Source organism: Aspergillus karnatakaensis, assembly GCF_047715665.1.
Source record: "Aspergillus karnatakaensis strain CBS 102800 unplaced genomic scaffold BJY04scaffold_69, whole genome shotgun sequence".
In the NCBI taxonomy this organism is placed as follows: domain Eukaryota; kingdom Fungi; phylum Ascomycota; class Eurotiomycetes; order Eurotiales; family Aspergillaceae; genus Aspergillus; species Aspergillus karnatakaensis.
Window position 1 is genome coordinate 1 of NW_027395781.1, and position 26,122 is coordinate 26,122.

A 26,122-nucleotide genomic window follows, 5' to 3' on the forward strand; every position below is an offset into this window, starting at 1 on the left:
CCAACCCCAAACACCCCCTGACGACCCCCTCAACAACCCGATCAACATCGCGCCCACTCTCCGTCGAAACCTCCACAAACCCCGCCCCGAACCTCCCCGCCAGCGCCCGCCCCTCCTCACCGGGAACAACACGCTCCGCAGCGTCAAAGCCTAATATACCCGTGTCGCCGACTACACAGATCTGAATGCATTCTCCACTCTCATCTTCGAGCTCCTCGCGCAGCGTCAGGTCAAGCAGAGCCTTCTGAACGCCCTCAAATGAGAATCCGGACGTGACGTCGTAAATGAGGATGATCCCGGCTGGACCGGTGTTGTCTTCGAAACATTGCAGCTCGCCCGTTTCGTGGAGGTGCTTTGTGCGTGTGATTACTTGGACTTGTATTTTGGTTGTGTTTGAGCTTGAGCTTGGGCTTGGGCTTATGCTGCACTCTCTGACGTATTCGAGTGTTCCAGGCGCGGAGAGTGTGCCTGCAGCGACGGCCCGCGCGACGGCAGCGCGATTGAACTGCGTGGTGGAGTTAGTCAGAGGACGAGAAATAGTGGGTCTGGTAGTAGGAGGGTACCCTGTGGAGAAAGTCGGTGGTGTTTGGGGAGTCGCCGAGGAGAAGCAGCTTGACTGAGTTCATTATTATTATTGCTGCAGTGGCATAAACAGGTCGAGCCCCTGAATAGGATAGAAATCAATCAGAGTTTGGGTGCATGAACCGCGGACGAAGGGAAGCTAAGCTAAGCTAATCTAATCTCCACTGCTCTGGAGTGGGTAACGTGAATGTCTTCTAAGTTCTGGAGATCTACTAGTTACTAGTCGCTCGACCTTATCTGAAAGCTTGAGCCCTAGGTTACCCACTCTGTTGCCTGGGGCTCTTGAGAAGGAAAGTATTTTGTCATCGTAGTGATTATAGAACGTAGATGTAAAAGAACTAGTACATACGACCACAGGGTGAGGAGAACAGGGCTTCCCGTCCGCTCAGCCGTACTTAAGCCTCACGCCGGCTGGTTAGTAGTATGGTGGGTGACCACATGCGAATCCCAGCTGTTGTATGTTTTTTTTGCCAGCGTAGCGAGTATCTATACCTGTGTAGCTTGGTTTTGTTGTCTTGTTGGGTTGGTTCAGGCCGCTCGCTCACTATCCCTGGTTATACATTTTTTATTGTGGCGAACTGCAGCATGAATGTACGTAGACCCATCAAGCCCTTTCACTAGGATAGTTGTAACTAGTATGATTCATATTACATCCGACTGCAAGTAATCTCCAGCAAAGCAAAAAAACCAAATAGTGGGTCGCCAATAGATACGTCCATGGACTTTCAAACACACTGGCGTAGAATAAGAACGGAGAGAGCGATGAAATGAGAACTCCTGAAGAAAAAGAACGCCTCACGTGTTGAAGTTCTTGCACGGCTCGGTATCTTGCCAGGATTTCAGTTCACAGGCCTTCTCGAGCCCCTCGTCCCAAGTATTCCTTTCATCGACCCAGTCAGGGAGATCGTCCTTGTTCGCCGCCTCGACAAAGGGGTATCCTACATTCTCCTTGGACGCTTTCGCATAACCGAGTCCCAAAAAGCACTTAGGGTAGGAATCCCGGTCTTTGGAGATCGCCTCCACTACATCCTGGTTGTCGTCATCGTCTTTTTTGTAGTTGTCGCAGTCCCTGGCACTCTTTAACAAGGCGTCGAGGTTGACATTGTACTTGTTTTCGATGGTGTCGATGATATCGTCGGGTACGCTTTCGGAGACCAGCTGCTCTCTTGGGAGACGGACAAGATATAAACACTCGTCCTAGAAGACAGTCAGAAGATAATCCAAGTTTGTGTGTCGGCTGCTCAGAAATCACCCACCTCGACCATTCGTGCTGACTTGAAAAAGTCGCAGGCATCTCGATCTGGGATCAACTAGCGGAGAATGAGTCACTGTACGGACGCGATGCTTGGGAAAGGGGGTTATCAACCGGATTGACGACGATATATTTCATCGAGGCGAGCAGATGGCCCAGCACGGCATGTGACTGAATAACGTCTATTAGCACCATCTTAGCATGATTGGGCGGTGTTCAATACTCACCAGCCGTTCTCCAGTGTTAGACATCGCTTCTGCGATATCACCATCATCAGGATCCATGAATCCACCGCCGTTGAAGCTGGGGGAGTGTCAGCCCGTCCTAGATATCATGAGGATGTATACCAGCCTACACTTACATCTGGCCCTGAATGGTCTTCCAATCACCGGCGTCAATGAGCTCGCTGTCGATAAGTTGCTTTCGAATACCCTTGATGGCGTCCTGGGCGTCCTCACGATCGCTACCAAAAATACCAGCGAGGGCGTCTCGAATTACCTTGGCACCGCCTTTCAATATGTCACCAATATAAACGCTTATTTTATTATCGACGTCGTCAAGGTCGTCCATATCTCCTGAGGGCATATTGGCCCCGGTAAGCTATCTCATGATCAGCCAGAGCACGGAGGGTGCATCGGAGAAGGAAACTAACCGATATAGCAGCCCCGGCAAAGGTGAACGCGTTGGCGGCCGCAGCTGCTCCTCCAGCTGTTGCAATTGAAGCTGCTATGCCAGCAACTAGCAAGAGCCACGTGTGTTAGCGCCTCACGCTGAAAGACAAGGAAGATGGCCCTCACCGGCAGCAAGCGTCGAAAAGACTTGCGTGAGGGTGTCGCTGTCTGGCTCTTCAGTATCGAAATCATCAATCATATCACCCACAGAAGCCAAATTAGCAAGGGTTCCTGCTATAAGCGAATTATACATGAGGTTGAAAATCTGATGTGTGCTGCTTGCCATTGCCCGGACATACCAGTCTGTACAAAGTTGTGAGCTCGAGAGAGGCCACTGGGGGGCTGAATACTCACAGGCAGTCTCGTCCAGACCAGAACAGCCAGTCTCGTCCTGGATCAGGATACAGTTATTGCTTTCGAGGCCTTGGCAGTCGATGGTAGGGGAATCGGTTGAATTGAGGTAATACTCCTGATCCATTGCCCCCAACCAATCCTCTAGTGGCTTCTTTAGTGCTGTGAACACGATGGGGCGTTGCGAACCTACTTTCTTCTAATCCACGTCCCGCAATGAAATCATCCGTGAGTTTGGCAGCACCGCTTGCCTCCCACGCGCGCGGATCCTTCGAGTCCCACCTGCAGCCCGGTTTTCCGTCGGGGGGGTCTTCTGGGTAGTAGTCTGGGCATCGGTTCTGCCAGTGGAGGAGCGTTCCCTGGTCCGGTCCTACGACGACGTAATCCCATCTGTTGTCCCCAGTCATCTGCTAGCTGTCAATTTCAGAACCTCATGAAGTTGAACAGAAGGGGTGCTTGCCTCAGCTAGTCTCACACTACGACCAGGAACCTTGCCAACAGGGTCCCCCTCAAGTCCAGCAACCCCGTCCGCGAAGCTCCTCGGGGTGTCCCATCGAATTGACCCTGGGGCGCCATCCGTCGCGTCTGGGCCGCGGAAACCAAGATTGAGGTATGTTGTGGTGGCGCCTGTGATCCTACTCACAACCACGTAGTCCAACAGGGTGTCCCCATCAGTATCTGCAAACCATACCTGTGATGCTCGAACCCCAACACCGTCGGCAACCTTGACTGGTGCCGCAAGAATCGGGTCCGCGTTGGCGCCACGGAACCGCCACCATACCACAGCGCCGTGATCGTCGACGTAGACATAGTCGTCCAGACCATCATTATCCAGGCTGTGCCGTTATTTAGCGATCATGTTGCATCCGGATCCAAGCGGGCGAACTCACTCTGCAAACCGGACGTTCTTTGCATTCCAATGCATACCAAAGGTCTTACCGATTGTCTCCGCAGGCCCATCCGCGATATAATTCCGCTCGGCAAATTGATACTCGCCGTTGGAATCTTCACCCAGATTCTCGTACCACTTCGCCCTTCCGGAGTCCTTGTTGACAACGATATAGTCAGCCCGTTTGGAGTCCGTTAGTACTCCCATTCGGATTTCTTCTCGGTCGTGCGTTCCTCGAGCAATATTACCAATGTACTGCCAACTATCCTCCACACCATTGCCTCGGTTAAGGTATCCCCATCCCTGGCCATTCTCGTTGATCCAGAAGTAATCCGCGACCCCGTCACCGTCCACTACTCCTGATAAGCATATGCATGCGGTAAGGGACTATAAAGTGGACAACTTACAGTCACACAAGAAAGTCCCATCGCCCTCTTGGTATCTACCCCTGTGCCCTTGTTCTCATAGCGTTCCACACTCCCCTTTGGTCCAATGAAGAGATAGTCTGCCCTGCCGTCGCCAGTGATGTCGGCAAAATGTATGGAATCCTGGTCGACATCATCCGAATCTGGACCTTCAAACAGCGTCACAGCCTCTAACCAGCGTGGTTGGAGTGATTTCCCCTGCAGACGGTTGACGATACCCACAGCCTTGCCTGACTCGCCAACAAGGATATAATCAACCCTGCCGCTACCGGTCAGGTCAGCAAAAACAACCTTGTCGTTCTCAGTGGCTGTTCTGCCAGAGGCAATCTCGCCAAATTTATAATAGTCCGGCTTGTCCCCAGCCCCGTTGTTAAACCAGGCTTGCACTGCTCCGGTCTTCTCGTCCACGACAAGGAAGTCATCCCTCCCGTCTCCATCAATGTCACCCATGCGAAGCTGCTCGGGCTCAAGGTCAAAGCCCTCGGATATCACCCCGATCCAGTTCCACATCCATTTGTTGTCATCGTTCTGCTTTTCGTTGATCCAGGCTTCGACATTGCCGCTCCGGGGATTGAGGAAAATGTAGTCATCTCGGCCGTCGCCGTTGATACTGGCTGGTGGTCAGGAAACGAGCGGTAAAGATATAGACTAGGGAAGGACCTACTCGGCGAACATGATCCTTTTACCTTCTCGATCCTCGTCTCCATCCGCGACGAGTCCCTCGATCTCCGTCCAACCTCCCGAGTTTTTGTAATCGTTCAGCCAGACCCTCATCGAGCCGTTCTTCTGGTCAAGACACGCGTAGTCCTTCAACCCGTCGCCGTCAAGATCTAGGAAGCGAACCCAATCACGATCGCACTCTCCGGCCTTGACAATGTTCTTTTCACCAAAGTCGGGCTCCAGCAGGCCGTCATCAGTCGCCCTAGACATTATCATCGCATCAGCAAACTATCCCATAGAGAACCACAGAAACCAGAGAGAAAGGCTCTTTTCTCGAGGTGGTTTACCGGTACTCACGTTGAAGGCCCCATGGCAATCTGCCCCCAGTTATACCACGACGGGCTCTCTCTGCAAGCCTGCGAGCCCGTCCCCGTTGGCGGTGTTGTGCCGTCGCCCGATTTGCGGATCATGCCCTGCTCGCTTGCATCCTTGATTGCATCGAACCAAACCCGCGCCATGATATCGTACCCCTTGTCATTCGGGTGCAGGTCATCTTTCATCAGGCTCTCCCAGTCCCCTTCCTCCATGAACGCCGTGTGCATGTCAACGAGGAGCATCTCATGGTCGCCCTTGTATTCATTATAGATCTCCTCGACCGCTTCATTGAACTTGCTAATCCGCGGCGCAAACCCATCTGTCTTGGCCGGAATGATCTTTGCAAGAATGATCACCGCGCTCTCCCATGCCCCGTAGACGTGGTCAATGAGATCGCGCAGCTGATCCGGGGCTTTATCTGCGTCGCTATCCCCTTTCATGTTGTTAGTCCCCGCGTGCAGGAGGACGATGTTTCCCTCTTCGTACACGCCGTTAGGCGGGGCATTGAGGATCTGCTTGATTGTGTAGCCGCGGTGCCCCTGATGCTGGCTGTCTTGCATTGTCCCGTCGGATAGCGTGCCGACGAAATCGATATCGTTGTCGTAGTCCTCCTCCAGTAACGTGTGCAGCGGACCGCGATAGCCGTTTGTCTTGCTGCTTCCGGAGCCTCGTGTGATCGAGCTGCGCAATGGACCATGTTAGTGATATAATAGTTTAGGAGGTTGGTTGGTTCTTGACGTACTCTCCAAGGGGAAGCACCTTTAGCAGCACACCGTTCGCAAGCTCATCGCGACGGTTGAGGGTGTGAGTGCGAGTGGGAACGATCGCGGCTTGCGCCAATGTCGCGCAAAGCACCAGTCCTAGCCAGCAGATACGCAAGACATTATTCCTCTGCTGGTGTATTGCCATGGCTGCTGGGTTACTGTTGGCTGATGAGCACAAATGGCAGATGAGGGAAGGAATCGCTTGCCATTTATATCATAGAATTTCCGGTGAATTCTTCTGGAAGTGATCAATATCCGGATGCCTATTCACCCATCCCCGCCAGTCCGGTACCCCAAACGACAATGGTTGGCAAACGTGGCCGGGGAATACCGGTGCCTTGCAGAGCGCCTAGCGAACGAGCGAAGCATTCTCCAACTTCAGGGACCCCAGCGCTGGATGCTGCCTATAATGGCTAGTATTTTGAGGCGCAGCCTGGCCGGTCTTGGCAGGTACCAGTGAGCTTGTTCCAAGTTTTATGTGCAGACACGGGCCTTGGCTGCATCTGCAGAACGGCTGTATTGCTTTTCAGGACTTGGCTGCACCTATGGCACGGCTTATGTGCTTGATCGCGTTAGTTTGCTGTGTCGAGAGGAAGGCGGGGGTTGCATTGTTGAACAGTGTTTCACCACAAATACGACTGTCCCATGATGCGGAAGTCCTAGAGCACAACCTGATTTCTGTGCCTGGTTCCTGGTGCCTGGTGCCCCTGCGAGTGTCGATGCCCAGGGCCCCGTGTTCAATTTGGCTAGTCCCGTCGGCTTATACCGCGAGCTTCAAGATCGTGTCGAGGCGCTGACCGAGCCGCGATGGATCTTACAAGGTTTCCGCTCTACCGACGAGAGCTTTGAGCCATTTCGACCGCCGGCTCGGATGGCACTGATAATGCAGGTTATGATCCCCAGAGGGGCCATTGCCAGTAGAATGTCATCTCCATATCCCATCTGCAATCGGCAGCTTAGTGAAAAAATGACCTGGAATGTGGATGACAATTCACGTACAGCCTGGGAGAGAAATTGCTTCGTGACTTGCTCTCCGAAGAGTGTCAGCAACGGCGCCAAGTCGGTGAAGAGGTTGTTGCTGAAGTCCGGGCCATCAAACTCGTTGCCTGAGGATTGAGGAATAAATTCGTTCATGATGGAGAGCATTTTACTCAATGCCTAGCGTTGTAAATTGTGTCCATAGAGACCGCAATGTTAGAAGACCTAAGGGATTGCGGGGTGTTGGTGTTCGTTAGCATCCTGACCCCTGTCAATTGCCTAGCAGACGTGGCACAAATCAGCCCAGGTGGGTGGGCCATTTTTTGCTTTTGTATGTTCTTTTCTCCTTGATTCACCTTCTGAAGTGGGGGCGGGTGGTCATATCGAGACATTCTTCGTCGGGAACAAATACAGGCGGAGTTAGGGCAGTGTGGACATAAAGAGATAATCAGACCCGTACGCTCGGGCAACAGGTGCACCTAGGCTATTTGACCATATGGGGAAACCGACGACAGGGCAAGATCTCAAATTGAAGCTCAAGTTGCAGCTATTCCGGAAATCGCCATTATCACATCCGCAGCGGCTCTTGACCAACGACCGGCCCTTTCAAAAGAGCACTATTCTCCGCATTGTTCAAGACAGGTACTAACACCGGTGCAGGCATGCTCTTCCCTGCAGTGATTCCTACCTTCCCCTGCGCCCGAATCCACTCGCCAGTCGGTGTATCGTTGTCAATCCCCCGAGCACCCAGCGGCTGTAGCATCGAAGCCATAATCCTTCCAGAGGAGGTAGCATTGAGGTACCGTTTCATCTTCGGCAGACTAGCACGGTCGAACAGAAGAACAACGAAGCTCAAGAATGAGGCTAGTAGGAGGATCGCCAGAACCGCAAGAGCAGGGATAGCGTAGGCCAACTCGTAGCGGATGGCCGTTCGATAGGTCCTTACTGGCCGGTACACGCTACCACCACTGCTAGGACTTCCCTTTGTCCCGACCACGGCATTAGCCGCGTAGTCCGTCCAGACCAGGTTCAGGGCTGTTGTCATTGACTCTGCAGACTTTGAGAGTTTGTTCCACCGTTGCGACATGGCGAGATTCGAGCTGCCGGTGTAGTCTGTAAGGCCTTGAGAGCTGTAGTACATATCATCCACGACTCCGAAGCCAGCTCCGTAGAACTCTACCCCGGGGAGGTTCTGCTGGCTTTCTGGGGTAAACCCGTAACCACCTGTCAAAGGGAGGAAGAGGGAAGGCTTTTGGACTGTTTGTAGATGGTCCCGTGAGAAATTTTCCGCGGCTTCGCGTGAGACAAGGCCCCAAAGTGGACGTGTCCAGGAATGCGTTATGTTCACTAGATTTTCGACACCCCAAAGAGGGTATTCGATCTCGCTATTGTATTCCATGTCCGCAATGTCAAGAACAGTCAGTCCATTGAGATTGTCAGTTGTGTTGAAGGTAAAAGTAACGGTTTTGATCGTAGCCTCCACGGCCATTGCGCAGGAGTACATAGGCCTATACCAGGCTGTGCCAGGAACATGGAAGGGCAGGTCATCGTCCTGATTGCTGTCTAATCTCTGGGATGCCCCGAAAATGAGGGCGCAGTATGTAGCAATGTGTCCGATGTTCCCAAGGCTAGCATCGAATTCGGTCGCCTCGCAGAGAGATCCTATAGCCAGGTTTGCATATATCATTCAACCAGGACGAGAGCATATACATACTTATCTTGCTTGGAGTAGCGTCCAGCGAGTCATCCTCCGGAAATGAAGCACTTGCGTTTGCAGCATAGCAGCCGAAAGGGTTGGCAGCAATAGTTCCTGTATAGCTGCGGTCGATCCAGCAACGATTGGGTACTGTTCGAGAGATTGGAAACGATTGGTTATGGAGCGAATCCTTCCCATGGAAGGCAAGAGGCTTTTTTGAATCACTGCTTACGGTTACATTGCTGATACCGTATTTGCTCATAGCAAAAACATTGGACAGCCAGGCTGCTTGGTAGGCGCGAGCCCAGAGTTGAGGATTTGTTTGCACATCAGTCCTGTCCCACTCTGGATAAGTTGTGTTCAATTGGGAAAAGCCGCCTCTGTCGATCACGGTCATATTGTTTGGAGCCTGCATGGTGAATGAGAGCACATCATTCTCCGGTATGGCGTAATTCAGTGTCAAATTAGTATCGACACAGCTCGTAACGGGCTGTATGAAGAGGAGGTCTTCGCTCCAGGTACTTCCGTGAACCGTCAACCGGGGGGCGCTGTGATTTCGAAAGCCGACACCTCCATGCTTTGCGTCGATTACAAGGCCATCAACTACTTCAAGCCTGTCTTCCAATGCTAACGTCGAGATCTGTCTGAATATTCCAATTGGATATGGTTCCTGGTATGAAGAGTCTCTCGACAGAGATGTGTTGGTGGCATTAGTCTGGTTGGTAGCTAAGAGTTGTGTCCACGACCACATACGCCATTGAATATCGAATATGCTCGACAGTGAGTTACTACTAGCAGAGCCGCTTGTAAAGAGATCTATAGTCTCTTGCGGTATGCTCCTGTCGATAGAGCGGTTGGTTGAGGGCAAAGGTCGTGTTAAATCCGGGCACGTAAAAGGTTGGCTTAAGCCGCCGCAAATTCGGCTCCAGGTCACACTATCATTCCTTCTCGGAGTCCCTGTTCCAAAGATCCCTTCGTCTTGAATATGATGAAATTGTTCTGGCTCCGGATGACCAGGCACCATCGATTCGTATAGACCAAGCGGGGTGACGATGGCCGCGATCGAAATCAGCATAGTACACAGCATGCCGGCATATCTGAAGAAGAGGACGATGAATGGAACACCACTCAAGGCAGCGGAGTCACTGCTTAAGATCGTTGGCCAGTATGAGGAGTGCAGCAATCGACCGATAGATGACCACGAAACGGCGCTGGTAGTGGTGGCGCTATTACGCTCTTGCAGAGTCCCGATAAAAAGGAAAGCGCATAACGTTGGCAGAACAATCTTGACTAGAAAGCATCAGCAAGCCACGCTGTGGCATACGGTAGGCCAAACATACCGACTACTACGCCAGCGGCGATTATACCAGACACCTGTCCGACAGTGAGGTCCATCTTGCTGTCTCTGAACGCGAAATCTGCGAAGAACGAGTCTAGGACCCCTATCTGCAGGAGGTCCCCCATCTTAAACATTCCTCCTGTCTTTAGCAGACCTCGTGCCCGACTTTTTTTTGGTCAACTTGAGCCTCTTGGAATAGGGCTAGCCAAGGCCCTTAGGTCTGATGTAGGCGCCTGAATGGCCGATAGCTTGACCTGGGCGCTCCCGGGAAAAGGCCAAGAATCGAGCGTTGGCGAATGAACATCTCGGTATTGCCAGCAGTTCGTATTTGCACTGCAGGATGGGAGTCTGTGTGTCACTGTGGCTTCAACCCTCCTTCCCCAGCAGATCAACATCGATCGCTCTTTCTTTGAATCGACCACCTATATGATGACATGGCGTATTCGTCCACCGGACCCCATTTTCTATCATACAGTATGACTATGAAACTCTGGACACATACAGGGCCTGGCTCCAGCGAGGGGTGCCGCTAATGAGAGAAATCCGCTGGCTACCGCTTGTCGTGTGGTTCTGAGTGGATTAATCGATGCAGCAGTGCAGGTTCTGTTTCAGGTTGAGATAACCATGTCTGTCTCTGAAGTGGACTGCTCTGGCTGCAGCTACAACAGCCCTAATACAGCTCTTTGGAGTCTGAGTTGAGTGCTCGGCCCCCACATCTCGCCCCGGATTGCGGAGGAGCTGGAATCCGAACAATTCCCCGGTCTCTGCACCATCCGCTCCCGCTCCGTCGGCAGAGCTAATTCCGAAGTATGTATTGTCTCCAGAGAAAATGCCATAAATACCCTTCTATCGGCCGCACTGTTTGCCATTGTCAGGCATAACAAAGAAGTCTCGCCTTCTCTCAGAGAAACTAAGACGAATATGGTCAAAGTTGCAGTTGCCGGTGGCTCGCAGGGCGTTGGAAGCGCCATTGTCGCTGCAATCGAAGCTCGCGGGCAAGACGAAGTATTCATCCTCAGCCGTACCGCAAGGCAAGGTGATTCGCGGTACCTGGCTGTCGACTATGACAGGATTGAAGAAATCAAGGCGATCTTGAAAGCCAACGAGATTCACACAGTGATCTCGGCCCTCAAGATGGAGGACGGCGGCGGGGAGGCGCAGATGAATCTCCTTGAGGCCGCTGAACAGTCGGCAGCGACAAGAAGGTTCATGCCGAGTGAGCTGGGTATTGATTATAAGGAGAAGTACGTTGCAAGACCCCCTTTTCCTGCACGGTAATCGGAGGAGCTGAAGCTAACTCCGGTTGCGCTCAGGCATATGGCCGCACTACCTGCATATGAGTGGAAAATCAAGGCCAGAGAGCGCCTTGAGCACACAAGCCTCGAGTACACGCTATTTTCGACAGGTCAATTTCTCGATTACCTTGTCGCACCGCGGGTCCCAACGCCCTTGACTGTCGCCGCGCCGATGTGGATCGATCTACAGAATAACTATGCTGTCATTCCAGGCGACGGCACGACTCCTGTGGCTCAAACCCACACGAGCGATGTCGCCCGTTATGTCGCTGCTTTGTTATCCCTGCCACGATGGGAGAAGAAGTACTATCTTATTGGAGACCGGTCTTCGATTGCGGAGCAGGTGCGTCTTGCGGAGGAGATCAAGGGAGTGGAGTTCGAAAAACACTATGAAAAGAGGGAGACGCTCCTTGCTGGGGAGCGGACAATGCTTCCGATTCATAAGGAGACCTTGCCAGCCGGGTCAGAAGACTTTATTGTGCCAATCTTGGCTGCCACGGGGGTTATGTTGCTCGATGGCGAGCTTGATTTGATTGATGGAGAGGCTGTGAACGTGAATGCGCTCTTTCCGGAGCTACAGACGAAGACGGTTCGCGATGTACTGAAGCTTTGGGGCAGAGCAACGCTTAGTCTATCTGGCTTGGACGACAAATTTCTTGCGAGATCGCCAGTCTAACAAACCTCTAGTCATGCAACTGCCCTAAGATGCTTTCTTTTTCTGTATTCCTCAGGTACATCCTACTGGTGACTCAGTAACAAGCATGTAAGCCCCGGCAGCCTATAGCAAGCCGCCAACAGAATGGGGATTGCAGCATTCGCCTACGATGCATTGCCACGCCTCTCTAATACCATCGAAGCCGCCGGTGCTGATTCAAGCAGGCTAAAACGGAACGGCTTCTTTTGCCAGTCTCGCCGTCCGAGCCCGGATTGGATGTCATCGAACTTCGTGAGTGGGGTAAATGTGGAAGCATTCTCGCAACGGCTGCTATGCTCATTCAGAAGGGTGCAGCGATTGACACGCAGCTGGCATACGGTCAGTTTGCGACAGCTTTACAGGCTGCGGAAGCTCGTGTTTCGGAGCAGGAGCTGCGCGACTTTCTAGGCCCCTCCTACACTGATGGGGACCACAGGCTGGCGGAACAACGAAAAATAATGGCTGTCAAGATACTCCGTCATTGCAACCGGTGAAGGGACACCCATGGTAGTAAGGCTGATACCAATTCACGTGGTGATTTAGCGTAGTTTAGGCATCTGTAGATATCGACCGCGTCATCATCCGCAGGCAGCTGCTCAGACCCTCCATCCTCTGCCTTGCGGTTAACAAAACTCTCTGGCTGAAGACATGGCAGGATCAACAGTCGGCCTCGATGAATGGAGAATTGTTTTTGAGAATGTGGCCCGAGAAGACTTGCGCAATATCTGCTTGGTCTCCAAGTCGTTCAACTTTCTGGCAACGCCCCTTTTGTACCGATCAATATCGTTGACTAAGACTACATACGTCTTTCTCAAGCACGAGAAGCAAGAGCCAGACCTCACTAGGGGCCATTGGAACCTACTGTCTCGGCTCGAGGATGATAAGAACGATAGTATTAGGGGGTTTGTGCAGGAACTGAACCTCTTGCGGGTTCAACGTGAGCTTTTACCGGTAGTGTTAGATTGGCGTTTTATTCAACGACTTCAAGAGCGCGACTGCTTGCTTGGGCTGATTGATCGCTTGCCCAACCTTCGCAAAGTCAACCTGGGAGTCTCCGGATTTCAAACGGACGAGATGATCCGTGCCATTGGAGCTCACAAGGCAGGACCAGAGCTTATCCTGGACTTGACTGGTGGAGATTGTTTGTCAATAGACGGACCGCTACCTTTCGTTAGGGGTTTGCGTATCTCTGCCAGTCCAGTCTGTCCAAACGATGGATCGCGCCCGGAGATTCTCGAGGTTCAAAGGCTACTGTTCAATTGCTCGAATCTTCGCTCGTTCTCGCTCAGGGTAAATAGACCGTACGGGGGTTGTGTCATGGGCGGCCTCCTTCGGTCTACTTGGATGGGATCATTCCGATTGACGGGCGAGGAGGAGTTCCCGGCTCTCGAGGAGCTTGCTCTGGATGGCTATCGAATGGATGATGATGAATGGATGCACTGGCGCGATAGGTTTCAGTGGTCAAATTTGTTGACATTGGCTATCGGTCCGCAAGCAACGTCCAAGCTATTAGGCCACTTTGCTGGGTATTCTACGTCTCTGAAGACCCTCAGGGTCTTTGCCTATGCGGGCGAAGGAAAACCGGATCACAGAGAGCTTGAGCGTTTTCTGATGTCCTTTGATACTCTGACCACATTGGAGTTGAAAGGTTACATATGCTCCGTCGACGCAATTGGTCATCATATGGATATGGAAACCCTCTTTTTGCACGAGGATGAGCCGACAGGCAAGGGGATTCAGCGAAGAGTCTTCACGGCACAAGAATTAGACTATCTCGATGAAAGATGTCCGAGACTGCGCTCCTTGGCGGTGGATATCCAGCGTGGTGAGGATATATTGGTAGGGAACCCGGCCTTCTATTCTGCGATACGCACCGCTAAGTAATGAGTTTTTCAGCCCGACGACGTTCTTCGAAAATTAGCAACAGGCTTCAGATGTCTCAATAGCCTGTCGATCCACTTTGAGCTAGGGCTTACGGATCTTAAACACCCCATACGGCCCCTCTTGAACTATGAGTCGGCACAGGGTATTGGTCAGGCATTATTTGACCAGCGAAGGTTCTCAGGTCTTGATACCAGCACCTCGTATACATCGTACACAGTAAAGCTTTGGACGGGTAAGTCCTTCCGCCGCCATCCGCAGTGGGAGCCGGTTTATTCTCGATTCGAAAAGCGGTTTACTGCAACGTATGAGATAAGCGACCCTGCTAGCGATCCATGCCTCCGGCGCCTGGATGGGGACGAGCGCGGTCGTCGGGGAGCCGTTTCGGACCGAGTTCATGTAAAGGGTCCTCAACTAAATTACGTTGGTTACCTTAGCAGTATATGACAGCTTAGGTGTACAGCCGATTCTTGAGCAACTCTATCCACTTTCTATAACCGCTGTGCTGTTAAGGGCCGCTGTGCTGAGGTTGGTGTTCCGCACGTTCTGTTTCCTGTGCTCGATGTAATCCTGCTATGGACGCGTTTGTCACATATCTGGTTGTACGGGGGTCATAGTTCGTCTAGTGTTTCGTTGCCAGTCGATTTGTCATTGGGTTCTGGGCGACTCGTTGGGTCTGTGTGTGTGGCTTTGTGTATGTTCTTGCGGATGAATTGGTCGATCCGGGATTCGTTCACGTATCATCTTGGAAGAAATATGGTTCGGTGTTGATCCTTCCATGTGTCAACATAGTGTCAGAGTTCGATCTTGAGGTAGAGGAGCACTTACGAATCTCCTTCGGGATATCTCATCTTGCTATCGGAGGCAGTTTGGTGTGATTGGTCTTGGATGTCCCCATTGCATGCTCTGGACGTCCGTCTTTCCTGGTCATTGTCATCATTGCCCTCTGCTTGTCGAGATCGTGGTGTCGGAGGCAGACCAGACTTCTGTCGCTTGGTGTTTATCTAGCACTGGCGACGTCATGGCTCGTCGCGTATGGCGTCGTAGGTCCCAGCGCGTCGAATGCCGCCGGATGCCCAGTCATTGCTGGATCCATGGTTGGAAATCTTGCCAGCTCCATCCCTGGACTGCTCCTGATGCCATATCATTCGAGGTATGGTGGCTTGAGTATGCAGTGCGCAGGAAAGCATCTTCGCGTTCCAATTCCCGGCGGGCGGCTGCGCGTGGCTTCCAAATTTGGTGTCTTGGCGCTTGGATTGCAGCCCAGCTAGCGGTTACCTCTTTTGGTGCTTTTTCTGCCTGGGGCTACACATTCGAAGAGATGCTGTCGATGTTATATCCATGATCACGGTCGTACACTCGATGTTTGGACTCTCTGGGTCTTCAATTTCAACTCTGGATCGTGTATATCTATAACTGACGCGACATCTGTACGCGTTTTGCTAAAGCATGAAAACTCGTTACTCTTGTGCTTCATTATATATATTGTCATGTAGTACAACATAAAACTACTACACTACATTCTGACCACAACCAACATGATTCCAACAAAATAACAAATATGACACTGAAAGCCAACTACATGGTTTAACCGACCAAGAAGAACACAATCGCACATAGCTAGATGCCATTCTACGTCGACACAAGTAGAGATCAAGCATGAAGACACAGCAGCGAGCGCGGGTATACTACGAGCAACTGCTGGCACGCATGCCATGACGCAAACGAAAAAGCACAACCGAGAGCAAAGACCAACACTACACAGGAAGAGCGCCGAGAGTCATGGCGAGACGAAGTATACGTGACCGACCAGGGCAGTCATGCTACAGTAAGACGTAAAGCAGACAGCAAGTCGAGACTACCAGTTAAAAACGATATAGCAAAGACAGCAGAGCCGACCGAAGGAAGGGAAGAGAAACTACAGAGGAAGACGATGATTTTTTGATCGTTTGTATTCATAGGATCGCGCCTCATGCAGCGCGATCATATTTAGCCCATGGCGCCAGCCGGGAGCATGAAGGCTGTTATGATACAGAAAATCAAAGACGAACACTAGGTAGCAGACCAGTAGTGGACGTGTATGAAAATAGATAAAAAGTACGTAAAGCAAACCCAGAGACCCATGACACTTGTGTAAGAAAAGATCAAGAACACCCCAACGTCCCAGTCATACCATGAACCAACCCGAAAAAGCAAACCGTCGCGTCACTGCTGCGGAGGACAACTGACGCGCCGCCCGCGCAGGATGGTATAAACGAAAACAATGCAGAAAGAACACGCTTAACCACCGAAACCGTAGAGGGTACCTAGGAGAGGGATGTTAGATGAGGTTGAGAAGAACGAGGACAAGAGAAACTCACGGCCTTGACGCTTGAGGGCGTAGACGACGTCGAGGGAGGTGACGGTCTTGCGCTTGGCGTGCTCAGTGTAGGTGACGGCATCACGGATGACACCCTCGAGGAAAGTCTTGAGGACACCGCGGGTTTCCTCGTAGATCATGGCGGAGATACGCTTGACACCACCACGGCGAGCGAGACGGCGGATAGCGGGCTTGGTGATACCCTGGATGTTGTCACGAAGAATCTTGCGGTGACGCTTGGCACCGCCCTTTCCGAGACCCTTGCCACCTTTTCCGCCTGTAGAAGAGACGCGTCAGTGAATGATCGAGAGCAGAGATGGACAAGCTCATAGAGGAAGACTTACGTCCAGACATGTTGATAGAGTGTGAGGGGGGATAAGCTTAAAGTTGAGGAGGTGGAGATAAATTAAGTGTCGAGTGGACGGCGAGAGATTGATGGGATAAGGAAAGGCGGATGAGCTTCCATGGGACGGGAGAATATTTGTATAGAGGAGGGAAGCGCGTGGGGAGCGAGCTGGAATCACTCGCGGCCGTTGTTGATCGACCAATCAGAATGTGTGATCATGCGGAAGGCCTAAGGGACGGGTAACGTGACCGTGACGCAGTTGATCTTGCTGGGGATGCTCTGATCTGGACACGACAACGCGTCTGGACAGGGATCGGCATTCAGTGAGGGGAAAGTCATTCACTACGTACTGGAGAAGCTACAGGCATTTTTCTGATCGAGCAAGATACCACCGTTGAGGTTGGGATCAGAGTGTGTCAGGGAGGCATTCTAGATTTCGTGATCCTGTGATTCTATTGGCTCCCCGGAAAGGCTCTCGCTTAGCGCAGGGGGCAACTGCCGGTGGCCACCGCCCTGGCCCGCAAGGGCATTTGATTCTGGCAGCAAAAACGGGGCCGCGAAATCACGGCTTATGGTGTGCTGGTTTCCGAACACTTTTTCTGATCAAAGGAAAGCGCGCTAGGGCCACCCAGCTTGGTAGGCAAACCACCCAGATCACCACCCGCCTTTCGCTTACTACAAATACCTTCCCCCACCCGCCCCCTCCATCCTTCTTTCATCTATCTATCCTTTCCAGTCGACAACCTATTTCAGCCATCGACTTTCATCAACATCGACACTTTTTCATCCAAAACTCCACTTTTCTCATCAAACCTTATCATCTACAATGGCTCGTACCAAGCAGACTGCCCGTAAGTCCTCTCCTCACTGCCGTTCCTCTTGTGACGCGACCGTGTCGCTGTCGCGCTCTTTTGGATAGCCTCACGCTAACACTGCAACAGGTAAGTCCACTGGTGGCAAGGCTCCCCGTAAGCAGCTCGCTTCCAAGGCTGCCCGCAAGGCCGCTCCCTCCACCGGAGGTGTCAAGAAGCCTCACCGCTACAAGCCTGGTAAGTTCACTCGAACCTCATTGTCCTCTCATTCCTGTCTAACGTCATCTAAGGTACCGTCGCTCTCCGTGAGATCCGTCGTTACCAGAAGTCCACCGAGCTCCTGATCCGCAAGCTCCCCTTCCAGCGTCTCGTCCGTGAAATCGCCCAGGACTTCAAGTCCGACCTCCGCTTCCAGTCCTCCGCCATCGGTGCTCTCCAGGAGTCCGTTGAGGCCTACCTCGTCTCCCTCTTCGAGGACACCAACCTGTGCGCCATCCACGCCAAGCGTGTCACCATCCAGTCCAAGGACATCCAGCTCGCCCGCCGTCTCCGCGGTGAGCGCTCTTAAGTGCTTTCTTTCGTGGTTGGTTCACATCTGGGATGGCGATAATGGGGTTTTCTTATTTCTCTTTTTCATGACTGGCGATACATGACGGGTTTTGCTCTTTTTCACAATATCAACGGGTTCGGCAATGGGTTTCTTGTTTTTCTCGATAACTAGTAGGCTGCCCTCATCCAGCGGCTGGACGGATACATCATGGGTGCATTCGAATACTATGTACATTAAGGAATCTTATCCTCGAATGGTGTCTTGAGATGCCACCGGATGGCATAGACAAATTCAGTATCTATGACAATCAATCCAGTGCTACTGTCATTGTTTCCTGTAGCTGTAGACTTCTCCTTGAGCGCGTCGGTCGGGCTGTTTACCTACGGTCGCGACTTGACTCCGCTCACGCCAGCCAGCCTTGCATGACGTCCTACGCGTCACCCCTCTCGTTCCGCGTCTTTCAAACCTGATTTCTGCCTTGGACAAAGCGCATTGTCCGTTCGAAACAACCCTCCAAGTCCAAGGTCCCTTGTTCGCAACAAAGCGGCTCCTGACCCGAGACAGTAAATGCGACCGCGACCGGGGCTCACTACACCTAGTTATCAAGGGTATCTGTCACTCAAATCCCGAGACACTTTATTATTACCGATTCTATAGTCAATGAAATAGCGTTTCACAGGGACTAGAAAAACGAATGACTCATAGACGAGTGCATGGCCTGATTGTGGCCGAAGGAATTGGGCCTGAGGCTTTCAGTCCCGAGTACCCTTGGGTACCTTTGTAGATGTAGTTAAGTTCCGCGTCAAAAAAAAAAGAGTTCGCTGGGATTTCTACTCCTAGGTAGATGTAGTAATATGACCTTTAGTTGAAGAGTTTCTGTGGATTGTGACTGAGTGCAAGATATCGGGATTGCGCAGCGAGGGTATCCCGTCACCCGTCGCCCGTCCGCGTGCTCAAGGCGAAAAATAGCGGTCGGAATGGCATGATAGATCTCTACGTCTTGATCCTGGGTTGAAATATATAGAAAATCATAGTCGAAATGCTCTGTCTGAAATCGAAGGGGTTGAATGTCTGCCGTTGAGTTCTGGATGTTGGTGTCGACGAGGAGAAATTGGCGCGCAAGGAACACTGCAGCAGGCGAGATAATCCTACCCTGCTTCTGAACTGCGGGCTCGTTGAGTACATATGGAGCATTAAGCATGGATCCCGGGTTGACTGAAGGTTTCTGGGCTCATTTAGAAAGATATCTACTTTGGTTTCGCAGCCTTGAGCATATAGTGTCGTGCTTGCGGGCCAGATATATATATCATCTCGGCCACTTGTCTCGGTCGGTGAATAGGTAATGATCTTGCAGATAGTTGATGCCTATCCAGAGCAATCTCGGGTTTTAACCCCGGGGCGGGGAGACATGGTGATGAATGCGCGTTTCATCTAAACGATATCACTGCTTATGAAGGAGCCTGAAGCTATGTTTTGTAGTTAGGAGGTACGTATGGGTGTGGATCCTCTAGTTATAGTACGGACTACGGAGTCGACGTTAGTCCAGCGCGGCTCGCCGAGGCTGAGGATAAGGATTAAGGAGCAGATCAATGGCCGGCCTGAACCTGTCCTCAAATCTAACATCATGCTTGCAAAATGGCAAACGCAGACTGAAGCACAGACGTTGCTGATCTGATCTGATAGTAATAATGGCATTAATCAAGATTACTTGCGAGAACAGTAAGCCACAGGCAACGGTCGCCACCACCAGGAAAAATCGATACGTCAACAACCTCGGCATCTCTGAGTATGCCGAGCATAATTCTGATTATGAACTCTGGTTTATGCCTGCCATGGCTGTTCTAGAATACAAGACTGTGGGCCAACGGGGATGCCGTTTGCTAAGTCTCTGCTGCTGGGCCCACTGCCATCTGTCTACCGATCGGATAAGGGGGCCTTGGTCAGGGGTTGATTTTGAGTCCGAAGTTCTGCCTTCGTTTGGTGCTCTTCTCTGAAGATTTCTTGGAAGGACTAGGTATTAGTCTAGGTACAGTGTCTGTTGCGTATACGTACATGATTGTAGGTCTGACGAAACACTCCTCCACCTTGGAAAGTTAAACGAGAGTAATCGGGTCAGCACGGACAGTCGAGGATAACAGTACAACACTGCATGGGCATAAAACCCTAAGACATGTATGATTATTGATAAACTCCTAACTCCATGCATGAGAAAACAGCCGGCGGTGATAAGTCAGAGCCACGCGGTGGAAGCATGGCCGACCCTCCGGGTGTGACTCCCACCTAGCCCGGGGGGAAGGCATGCCGTCTGAGCCGATCTGCGATCTCAGCTCTCGGCTTCCTCGTATATTTCTCTAAATTGCAGACCAATGAAGAAAACAGTAAACTCCGGGCCTGGCTTTGAAATCAAATTTATATTGTCACTGAGGCTTGGCTCTACATCGTATGTTGTGGTAGGGAGAGCATACGGAGCTGAGAGAGATAGGAGAGAGAGGGTGCGGTCTAGGGTTATGAACAGCTATGCAATCTGGAACTCGTATGAATTCTATGACACAGTCAGAAACTTCAAGACCGTTCGTGACAGCGTTATGGATGCATCATTCAGCCATCGACAAATCAACGAACGATGTCAGCGGCGCAGCCCATGGATGGTCGTTTCCGGCGGTGGGGAGGCGCTCTCGGTTGAACCCGACTTTGCCATCAAGACCGGAAATAATGATTCTGCTCAGTGCATAGGGCGCGTTTAATGCTGGATATCGGATGGCTGACCCTCTTTGGCAGGCTAGTGCGCGCGATCTGTGCCTAAGACCGTCGCAGATCCGAGGCTACTCGAGTCAAGATTCTGGTTCCATAATTATGAAGTCAGAAGACTTTTTCTCTCTGCCTTTATTTATAGGCTCTGCTGTCCCTAGATGGGCGCAGATTAACCTGAGGATATTCTTCTTCTTGTCTTTTACGACTAACTCATACTGCTCTGTACATTCTGGGGATATTGTACGGACAATAGACTATTTGCTGCATTCGGCTATACAACTTCGGCTCTCCTCTTTCCCCTCACGGACTATACCCAGCCATAGCGCCATCCACCCACAGCTTTTATTCATCCTTCGCCCCCCCGACTTGGACGCTACTGAGCGATTCCTAAACATCTCGTCATGGCCAAAGACTATGAAACAGATGGGACCTCGCCCATCGAGGGCCCCGAATCACACAAGGTCCCTTTCTTCCGCTTGATCTTCGACCAAGGCGTTGTGACGCAAGAAGTCATCGACCACAAGTATGCTGGATCCGGAACACCAGAAGACCCCTACGCCGTCGTCTGGATCCCCAACGACCCGCGCAACCCCATGGAGTTTTCCGAGACCTTGAAATGGTTCATCACGCTGGTTGCTGCGATTGCGACCCTGGCCGTCGCAATGGTTTCGTCTGCTTATACGGGTGGTGTTGCGGAAATCGAAGCCGAGTTTGGTATTGGGCAAGAAGTTGCAACTCTCGGTGTCTCTCTCTTCGTGCTTGGTTTCGCTATCGGTCCTCTCCTCTGGGCTCCTTTTAGTGAGCTGTTCGGTCGCCAGTATATCTTCTTCGTCAGTTATCTTGCTTTCACAGCTTTTAACTGTGGATGCGCCGGCGCGAAGAACTCGTGGACCCTTATCATCTTGCGATTCTTCGCCGGTTCATTCGGTTCTTCGCCTCTTACGAACGCCGGCGGTGTTATTGCCGACATGTTCCCTGCTAGACAGCGTGGTGTTGCTATGAGTCTGTTTGCTTCAGCTCCTTTCTTAGGTATGTTCCATGTATCGTTCAAATGGTCATGAATTGCGACTAATACCGCTTGTTATAGGTCCCGTCCTTGGTCCTATCATCGGTGGATTCCTCGGAATGAACGCAGGTTGGAGATGGGTTATGGGTTTCCTGGGCGCTTTCTCAGGTGCTCTTTGGATCGCTGGAACTTTCCTTATGCCGGAAACATACGCACCAGTCCTTCTCCGCCGTCGCGCCCAAAGACTCTCCAAACTGAGCGGCAAGGTATACCAGAGCAAGATGGACATTGATCAGGGAACTCCTTCATTGAAGGAAGCTTTCAAGACCGCCTTGTCTCGACCTTGGGTTCTGCTCTTCCGAGAGCCCATTGTGCTTCTGATGTCTCTGTACATGGCCATCGTTTACGGAACCCTGTACATGCTTTTCGCCGCCTATCCGATCGTTTTCCAGGGTACTCGTGGCTGGAACCAGGGTGTCGGCGCGCTTCCCTTCCTCGGAATCATGGTTGGCATGATCTTCGCTGTTGCATACAGTATCTGGGATAACAAGCGGTATATACGTGCTCAGGATGCGCACGACGGATTTGCTCCCCCGGAGGCCCGCCTGCCCCCTTGCATGCTCGCCTCCGTCGCAATTCCCATAGGCCTGTTCTGGTTCGCATGGACCAACTACCCTTCCGTCCACTGGATGGCCTGCATCGCCGCGGGTGTTCCCTTCGGCTTCGGCATGGTCCTTGTTTTCCTCACCATCATGAGCTACCTCATCGACACCTACACCATCTTCGCTGCGTCCGTCCTCGCCGCCAACTCGGTCCTGCGTTCCGTCTTCGGCGCCGTCTTCCCCCTCTTCACCTCCTACATGTATAACGATCTCGGCATCCACTGGGCATCCTCGATCCCCGCCTTCCTCGCTCTCGCTTGCGTTCCCTTCCCCTTCCTCTTCTACAAGTACGGCAGCACGATCCGTCTCCGCTGCAAGTACGCCGCGCAGTCCGACGCCTTCATGCGCCGCATGATGCAGCAGTCCAAGCCCAGCCCCACGGCTGAAGCCGAAGCCGAGAAGGAGCTTGAGGGTGAAGAGCCCGAGAAGTTCGACCGCACCGAAGCGCCTGCTCCGGATCTTGGGGACGAGGACGTGAGTTCTGAAGCCGATTCCGCTGTTGAAGAGCTCCCCTCAATGAGACAGACCCGAAGCAGGGCCTCTGCTCGCTCCGTCGCCACGTACCGGTCGCACAAGTCGCTGTATGAGGGCAACCCGTACGATATCGACCGTGTCAACACCCGCGAGTCGTTTACCAACAAAAAATAGAGGGAGATGATGTCGCCCTTTCTTCCCCGTTATACCCTATATCATCTGGTATATAATTTTTAGTATCTACCCACATACTTCCGCACCTGTCTGTTAATGTGTGATGTGCGATGCGAGTGATGGATAAGTGGTTTTTTTTTGGTTGGCATGTTGTTGATATACCCTGCATGATTATGCATATAGACGGCGGAGTTTTGCTTTAGTTATATATTAATCAAATAATTCATTTGAAAACATCAGTACCAAGCGGTCAAATAGTCTTCGTAGGAATGAGTTTCCTATCTCAAGATCCTACGATTAGATGGAGTTGGAAGGAGCTGGCGCATAAAAACTCCTCCCTTACTCGGTGCTGATATGCTCCGATTGGAAGTTATCGCCGACCTCGGCATTACTTATTTTGTGCCTGAGCCGATATCCGTTCTCATCTCTGTCGCCATCGCTGTCTCCAATCTCTAATTTCTCCAGATCTTTTGTTCCTGTTATAGATTTCCTTTCTTCGTTTATAGAATATACCCCTCGCAGTCCTTTCCTTCGCGCTGTCGACTTATACTCAAAATCTCCGCTCAACCCACGCTGTCGCTCTACCCGATCGCTTCTATAGAAGACTCACACTCGCTTCTCCGCAATCAGCCTCGAACTTCTCAAAACACTGAATGACATCGACAGCCGAACAATAAAAGCAACTCTACGTTCTGTCACACGGAACCTCTCCTCGAAATGAGACCAACATTCCTCCTCCGCCGCACAACCCTCGTCCCCTCTAGACCATCGTCCTCACACACCCCGCGACACCGATCCCGACGATACGAATCGCATTCCACAAAACCCGACTCCGCGCCTATAAAACCAGACGGGGCCTCCAAGCCCGAACCACCGACGTCACCCTCCGCGCAACAACCCTCACATTCTCACGCACAATCTACTTCGTCACCGACACCGACACCGGCCGGAGCCCCAGCGGCCTCAGCGGCCTCAACGGCCCCCTCAGTCCCCGCGCGCTCAGTACCGCAATCGCTATCCCTCCGCGAACGCATCTCCGCTGGCCCGCTAGGGAAGTTCGGCCGGAGTTACTCTCGGTATCAGGAGCAGAGGCCGTATACGACGCAGCTGGTCAGTTCGCTGGTGATATATCTTTGCGGGGATTTAAGTGCGCAGTACTTTTTCCCGGCGGAGAAGCGGGGTGTACAGCAGGATGGTCCTGGCAAAGAAGATAAAGACGGAGAGGTAGAAACAGAAGAAGAAGAAGGAGGAGGAGGATATGACCCGTACCGAACCCTCCGACATCTAACAGTCGGTATTGGCTCAAGTATTCCTTCTTATAACTGGTACTTGCTCTCCCTATCCCCGCCAACGCATCCAATCCAAACCAGCAAACACTAACAACCACCAGGTTCATGTTCCTCCACCGCAACTTCAACTTCGCCTCGACCCCCCTCTCAATCCTCACAAAAGTTGTCGTCCAACAAACCGTCTTCACACCGGTGTTTAACACCTATTTCTTCTCCGTGCACTCTATCCTCTCCGGCGCGTCGCTCTTCGAAACATACGAGCGTTTAAAGGTCGCGCTACCGCAGAGTATCGTCAACAGCGCGAAATTCTGGCCCGCTGTCACGGCGATCAGCTTCCTGTATGTGCCGCCGCAGTTCAGGAATGTGTTTTCGGGCGTGATTGCGGTTGGCTGGCAGACTTATTTGTCTTGGTTGAATCAAAGGGCTGCGAGGGAGGTTGAGGCTGAGATGGAGAGTGCCGCTGGTGCGGTTGCGAGCTCGGTTGTGGGGAAGGAGGTGAAGGTTGAGGTTGGGGGGCGGGCTGCGGGTGGGGAGAAGGTTGCTATCAAAGCTTAGATGTGGTGGTTGCTGGTGGCCGTTTCGTGCATTTCTGCATTCGGCTGGCCCTCTGGTTACAAGGGCTCTGGGTATTGGATTAAGTATAGACTAGACTAGATGCATGTTTGCAACTGCGGCTTTGAATTTGGATAGATAGACCATGTCTACAGGATAATCAACCTTCTGGAAAGGAAGACTGGTATGGATTCCTTACCTACTGTACATCGTTCTTGTGTAGCGACAACCGAGAGTAGAGCAAAGAGCTCCAGCCATGCCAAAGCTACCTCACCTCCATATACACCCCCAACCCATCAAACAACCCCCCAAACACACCCCCATGCCAACCTCTAACCATCTCCCACTCACTCCCGGGCAAAGTAACACTCATCATCCTCAACCAAGCCCCGACAATAAAATCCGCATACGAGACCCTGTTGCCCAATAAAAACGGGCCCGACGTATGCCTCTCAAACAACCTCGCCAGATCCCCAAGCACGCCCTCCAACGAACCCAAGAGTTTCTGCCTCTCCGACTCAGACACAATGAAATCATCCCAGCAAGATACACCCGCGCGCCTTACAAACTCCGCTTGCGTTTCCGCCGCCGAGGGATCCGGGAACGGCAGGCCAGGAAGCATAAGTAGGACGTGTGCGCTGAACGCCGCGTCGACGTGCTGGTTGAACTGTATATACTCGGTATATAACTCGTCCCTTCCCTCTCCCTTCTGCTCAGACAACGGCGCAATAAGGGCGCGGTCATAGTCAAACCCGAAATCGAGTTTGAGGCGTGGAAAGAGATCCTCCCCACTTCCAGAAGAGTGATACCGCTCCTGGAGATAAACCGCAATATCAAACGAATCGCCGAGTTTCTCACCTGTATTCGGATCAACGAGGATAGGAAGTGTGTGGAATTCCCCGCCGTCGCTGAATCGCCGGCAGGAGGGCACATCTAGTCCCTTTCGAACAATTTTGATATCCGGGAGCGGAACCCATGTTGTTTTGTAGTTTATTTGCTTGTAGTTTAGTGCGAGGCGGGATTTCCAGGGGTTGGGGGCGCTGCTGGTTGAGGCTAGCGGTGGGCGCATGGAGATGTCGTAAAAGGTGAGGGCTTGCGCTTGTGCTGGGGTGATGGGCTTGGATGGCGCTGAGGATGGCGCTGGGGATGCCATTTTAGACTGGAACTGGAATGGAATGGACTGGCGGGCTTGGATTGGATGGCGATGCCGGGAGGATTGATGGCGCGATAGGGGGCCAATTCGGTGGTGACTTTGAGGAGGTGGTGTTGTTAGATCCCGGGCCTGAGGCTAGGCG

General features: G+C 52.1%; 11 protein-coding genes across 11 annotated transcripts; 6 read left to right on the forward strand and 5 right to left on the reverse strand.

Annotated features, from left to right (window-relative positions):
• Window positions 1-132: 132 nt before the first annotated feature.
• Window positions 133-653, forward strand: BJY04DRAFT_200139 (uncharacterized protein; the record flags this gene model as incomplete). Its single annotated transcript, XM_073712877.1, has 2 exons — window positions 133-505; window positions 564-653. Exons 1-2 carry the CDS (start codon window positions 285-287, stop codon window positions 649-651), a joined length of 309 nt encoding a protein of 102 aa, XP_073566063.1. The 5' UTR covers window positions 133-284.
• A 724-nt stretch (window positions 654-1,377) lies between these two features.
• Window positions 1,378-6,114, reverse strand: BJY04DRAFT_223186 (uncharacterized protein; the record flags this gene model as incomplete). Its single annotated transcript, XM_073717625.1, has 15 exons — window positions 1,378-1,779; window positions 1,839-1,892; window positions 1,949-2,005; window positions 2,062-2,137; window positions 2,196-2,434; window positions 2,487-2,572; window positions 2,632-2,808; window positions 2,860-3,000; window positions 3,050-3,263; window positions 3,332-3,692; window positions 3,747-4,098; window positions 4,161-4,780; window positions 4,835-5,092; window positions 5,188-5,886; window positions 5,948-6,114. The coding sequence occupies 15 exons, from the start codon at window positions 6,112-6,114 to the stop codon at window positions 1,378-1,380; spliced, it is 3,903 nt and encodes a 1,300-aa protein (XP_073566064.1).
• A 629-nt stretch (window positions 6,115-6,743) lies between these two features.
• On the reverse strand, window positions 6,744-7,103 carry BJY04DRAFT_223187 (uncharacterized protein; the record flags this gene model as incomplete). Its single annotated transcript, XM_073717626.1, has 2 exons — window positions 6,744-6,911; window positions 6,969-7,103. 2 exons carry the CDS (start codon window positions 7,101-7,103, stop codon window positions 6,744-6,746), a joined length of 303 nt encoding a protein of 100 aa, XP_073566065.1.
• A 406-nt stretch (window positions 7,104-7,509) lies between these two features.
• Window positions 7,510-10,038, reverse strand: BJY04DRAFT_231725 (uncharacterized protein; the record flags this gene model as incomplete). Its single annotated transcript, XM_073719606.1, has 3 exons — window positions 7,510-8,609; window positions 8,662-9,933; window positions 9,984-10,038. The coding sequence occupies 3 exons, from the start codon at window positions 10,036-10,038 to the stop codon at window positions 7,516-7,518; spliced, it is 2,421 nt and encodes an 806-aa protein (XP_073566066.1). The 3' UTR covers window positions 7,510-7,515.
• An 865-nt stretch (window positions 10,039-10,903) lies between these two features.
• Window positions 10,904-11,953, forward strand: BJY04DRAFT_210682 (uncharacterized protein; the record flags this gene model as incomplete). Its single annotated transcript, XM_073714286.1, has 2 exons — window positions 10,904-11,226; window positions 11,296-11,953. The coding sequence occupies 2 exons, from the start codon at window positions 10,904-10,906 to the stop codon at window positions 11,951-11,953; spliced, it is 981 nt and encodes a 326-aa protein (XP_073566067.1).
• A 627-nt stretch (window positions 11,954-12,580) lies between these two features.
• BJY04DRAFT_143447 (uncharacterized protein) lies at window positions 12,581-14,526 on the forward strand. Its single transcript, XM_073708726.1, has 2 exons — window positions 12,581-13,810; window positions 13,868-14,526. The coding sequence occupies exons 1-2, from the start codon at window positions 12,620-12,622 to the stop codon at window positions 14,297-14,299; spliced, it is 1,623 nt and encodes a 540-aa protein (XP_073566068.1). The 5' UTR covers window positions 12,581-12,619; the 3' UTR covers window positions 14,300-14,526.
• A 1,606-nt stretch (window positions 14,527-16,132) lies between these two features.
• BJY04DRAFT_200149 (histone H4) lies at window positions 16,133-16,671 on the reverse strand (the record flags this gene model as incomplete). Its single annotated transcript, XM_073712878.1, has 3 exons — window positions 16,556-16,671; window positions 16,213-16,488; window positions 16,133-16,158 (listed from the first exon to the last, which is right to left on the reverse strand). The coding sequence occupies exons 1-3, from the start codon at window positions 16,563-16,565 to the stop codon at window positions 16,133-16,135; spliced, it is 312 nt and encodes a 103-aa protein (XP_073566069.1). The 5' UTR covers window positions 16,566-16,671.
• Window positions 16,672-17,157: 486 nt separating this feature from the next.
• On the forward strand, window positions 17,158-18,061 carry hhtA (histone H3). The gene is made up of 3 exons (XM_073708727.1): window positions 17,158-17,408; window positions 17,499-17,606; window positions 17,660-18,061. The coding sequence occupies exons 1-3, from the start codon at window positions 17,384-17,386 to the stop codon at window positions 17,935-17,937; spliced, it is 411 nt and encodes a 136-aa protein (XP_073566070.1). The 5' UTR covers window positions 17,158-17,383; the 3' UTR covers window positions 17,938-18,061.
• A 2,781-nt stretch (window positions 18,062-20,842) lies between these two features.
• On the forward strand, window positions 20,843-23,265 carry BJY04DRAFT_200154 (MFS transporter). Its single transcript, XM_073712879.1, has 2 exons — window positions 20,843-21,699; window positions 21,758-23,265. Exons 1-2 carry the CDS (start codon window positions 21,072-21,074, stop codon window positions 22,984-22,986), a joined length of 1,857 nt encoding a protein of 618 aa, XP_073566071.1. The 5' UTR covers window positions 20,843-21,071; the 3' UTR covers window positions 22,987-23,265.
• A 152-nt stretch (window positions 23,266-23,417) lies between these two features.
• BJY04DRAFT_200155 (uncharacterized protein) lies at window positions 23,418-24,790 on the forward strand. The gene has a single exon (XM_073712880.1). The coding sequence runs from the start codon at window positions 23,704-23,706 to the stop codon at window positions 24,364-24,366; it is 663 nt and encodes a 220-aa protein (XP_073566072.1). The 5' UTR covers window positions 23,418-23,703; the 3' UTR covers window positions 24,367-24,790.
• Window positions 24,791-25,092: 302 nt separating this feature from the next.
• BJY04DRAFT_223195 (uncharacterized protein) lies at window positions 25,093-25,980 on the reverse strand (the record flags this gene model as incomplete). Its single annotated transcript, XM_073717627.1, has 1 exon — window positions 25,093-25,980. One exon carries the CDS (start codon window positions 25,978-25,980, stop codon window positions 25,093-25,095), a length of 888 nt encoding a protein of 295 aa, XP_073566073.1.
• Between the last annotated feature and the right edge of the window lie 142 nt (window positions 25,981-26,122).

Excerpts from the sequence above, each read along its gene's own strand:
- BJY04DRAFT_143447 (XM_073708726.1), top strand. The coding sequence starts at position 12,620 with ATGGCAGGATCAACAGTCGGCCTCGATGAATGGAGAATTGTTTTTGAG. Across the intron at positions 13,811-13,867 it reads AGCGTGGTGAGGATATATTG|CCCGACGACGTTCTTCGAAA; the intron begins GTAGGGAACCCG and ends TGAGTTTTTCAG.
- hhtA (XM_073708727.1), top strand. The coding sequence starts at position 17,384 with ATGGCTCGTACCAAGCAGACTGCCC. Across the intron at positions 17,409-17,498 it reads TCGTACCAAGCAGACTGCCC|GTAAGTCCACTGGTGGCAAG; the intron begins GTAAGTCCTCTC and ends ACACTGCAACAG. Across the intron at positions 17,607-17,659 it reads GCCTCACCGCTACAAGCCTG|GTACCGTCGCTCTCCGTGAG; the intron begins GTAAGTTCACTC and ends ACGTCATCTAAG.
- BJY04DRAFT_200154 (XM_073712879.1), top strand. The coding sequence starts at position 21,072 with ATGGCCAAAGACTATGAAACAGATGGGACCTCGCCCATCGAGGGCCCC. Across the intron at positions 21,700-21,757 it reads TGCTTCAGCTCCTTTCTTAG|GTCCCGTCCTTGGTCCTATC; the intron begins GTATGTTCCATG and ends CGCTTGTTATAG.
- BJY04DRAFT_200155 (XM_073712880.1), top strand. The coding sequence starts at position 23,704 with ATGAGACCAACATTCCTCCTCCGCCGCACAACCCTCGTCCCCTCTAGA.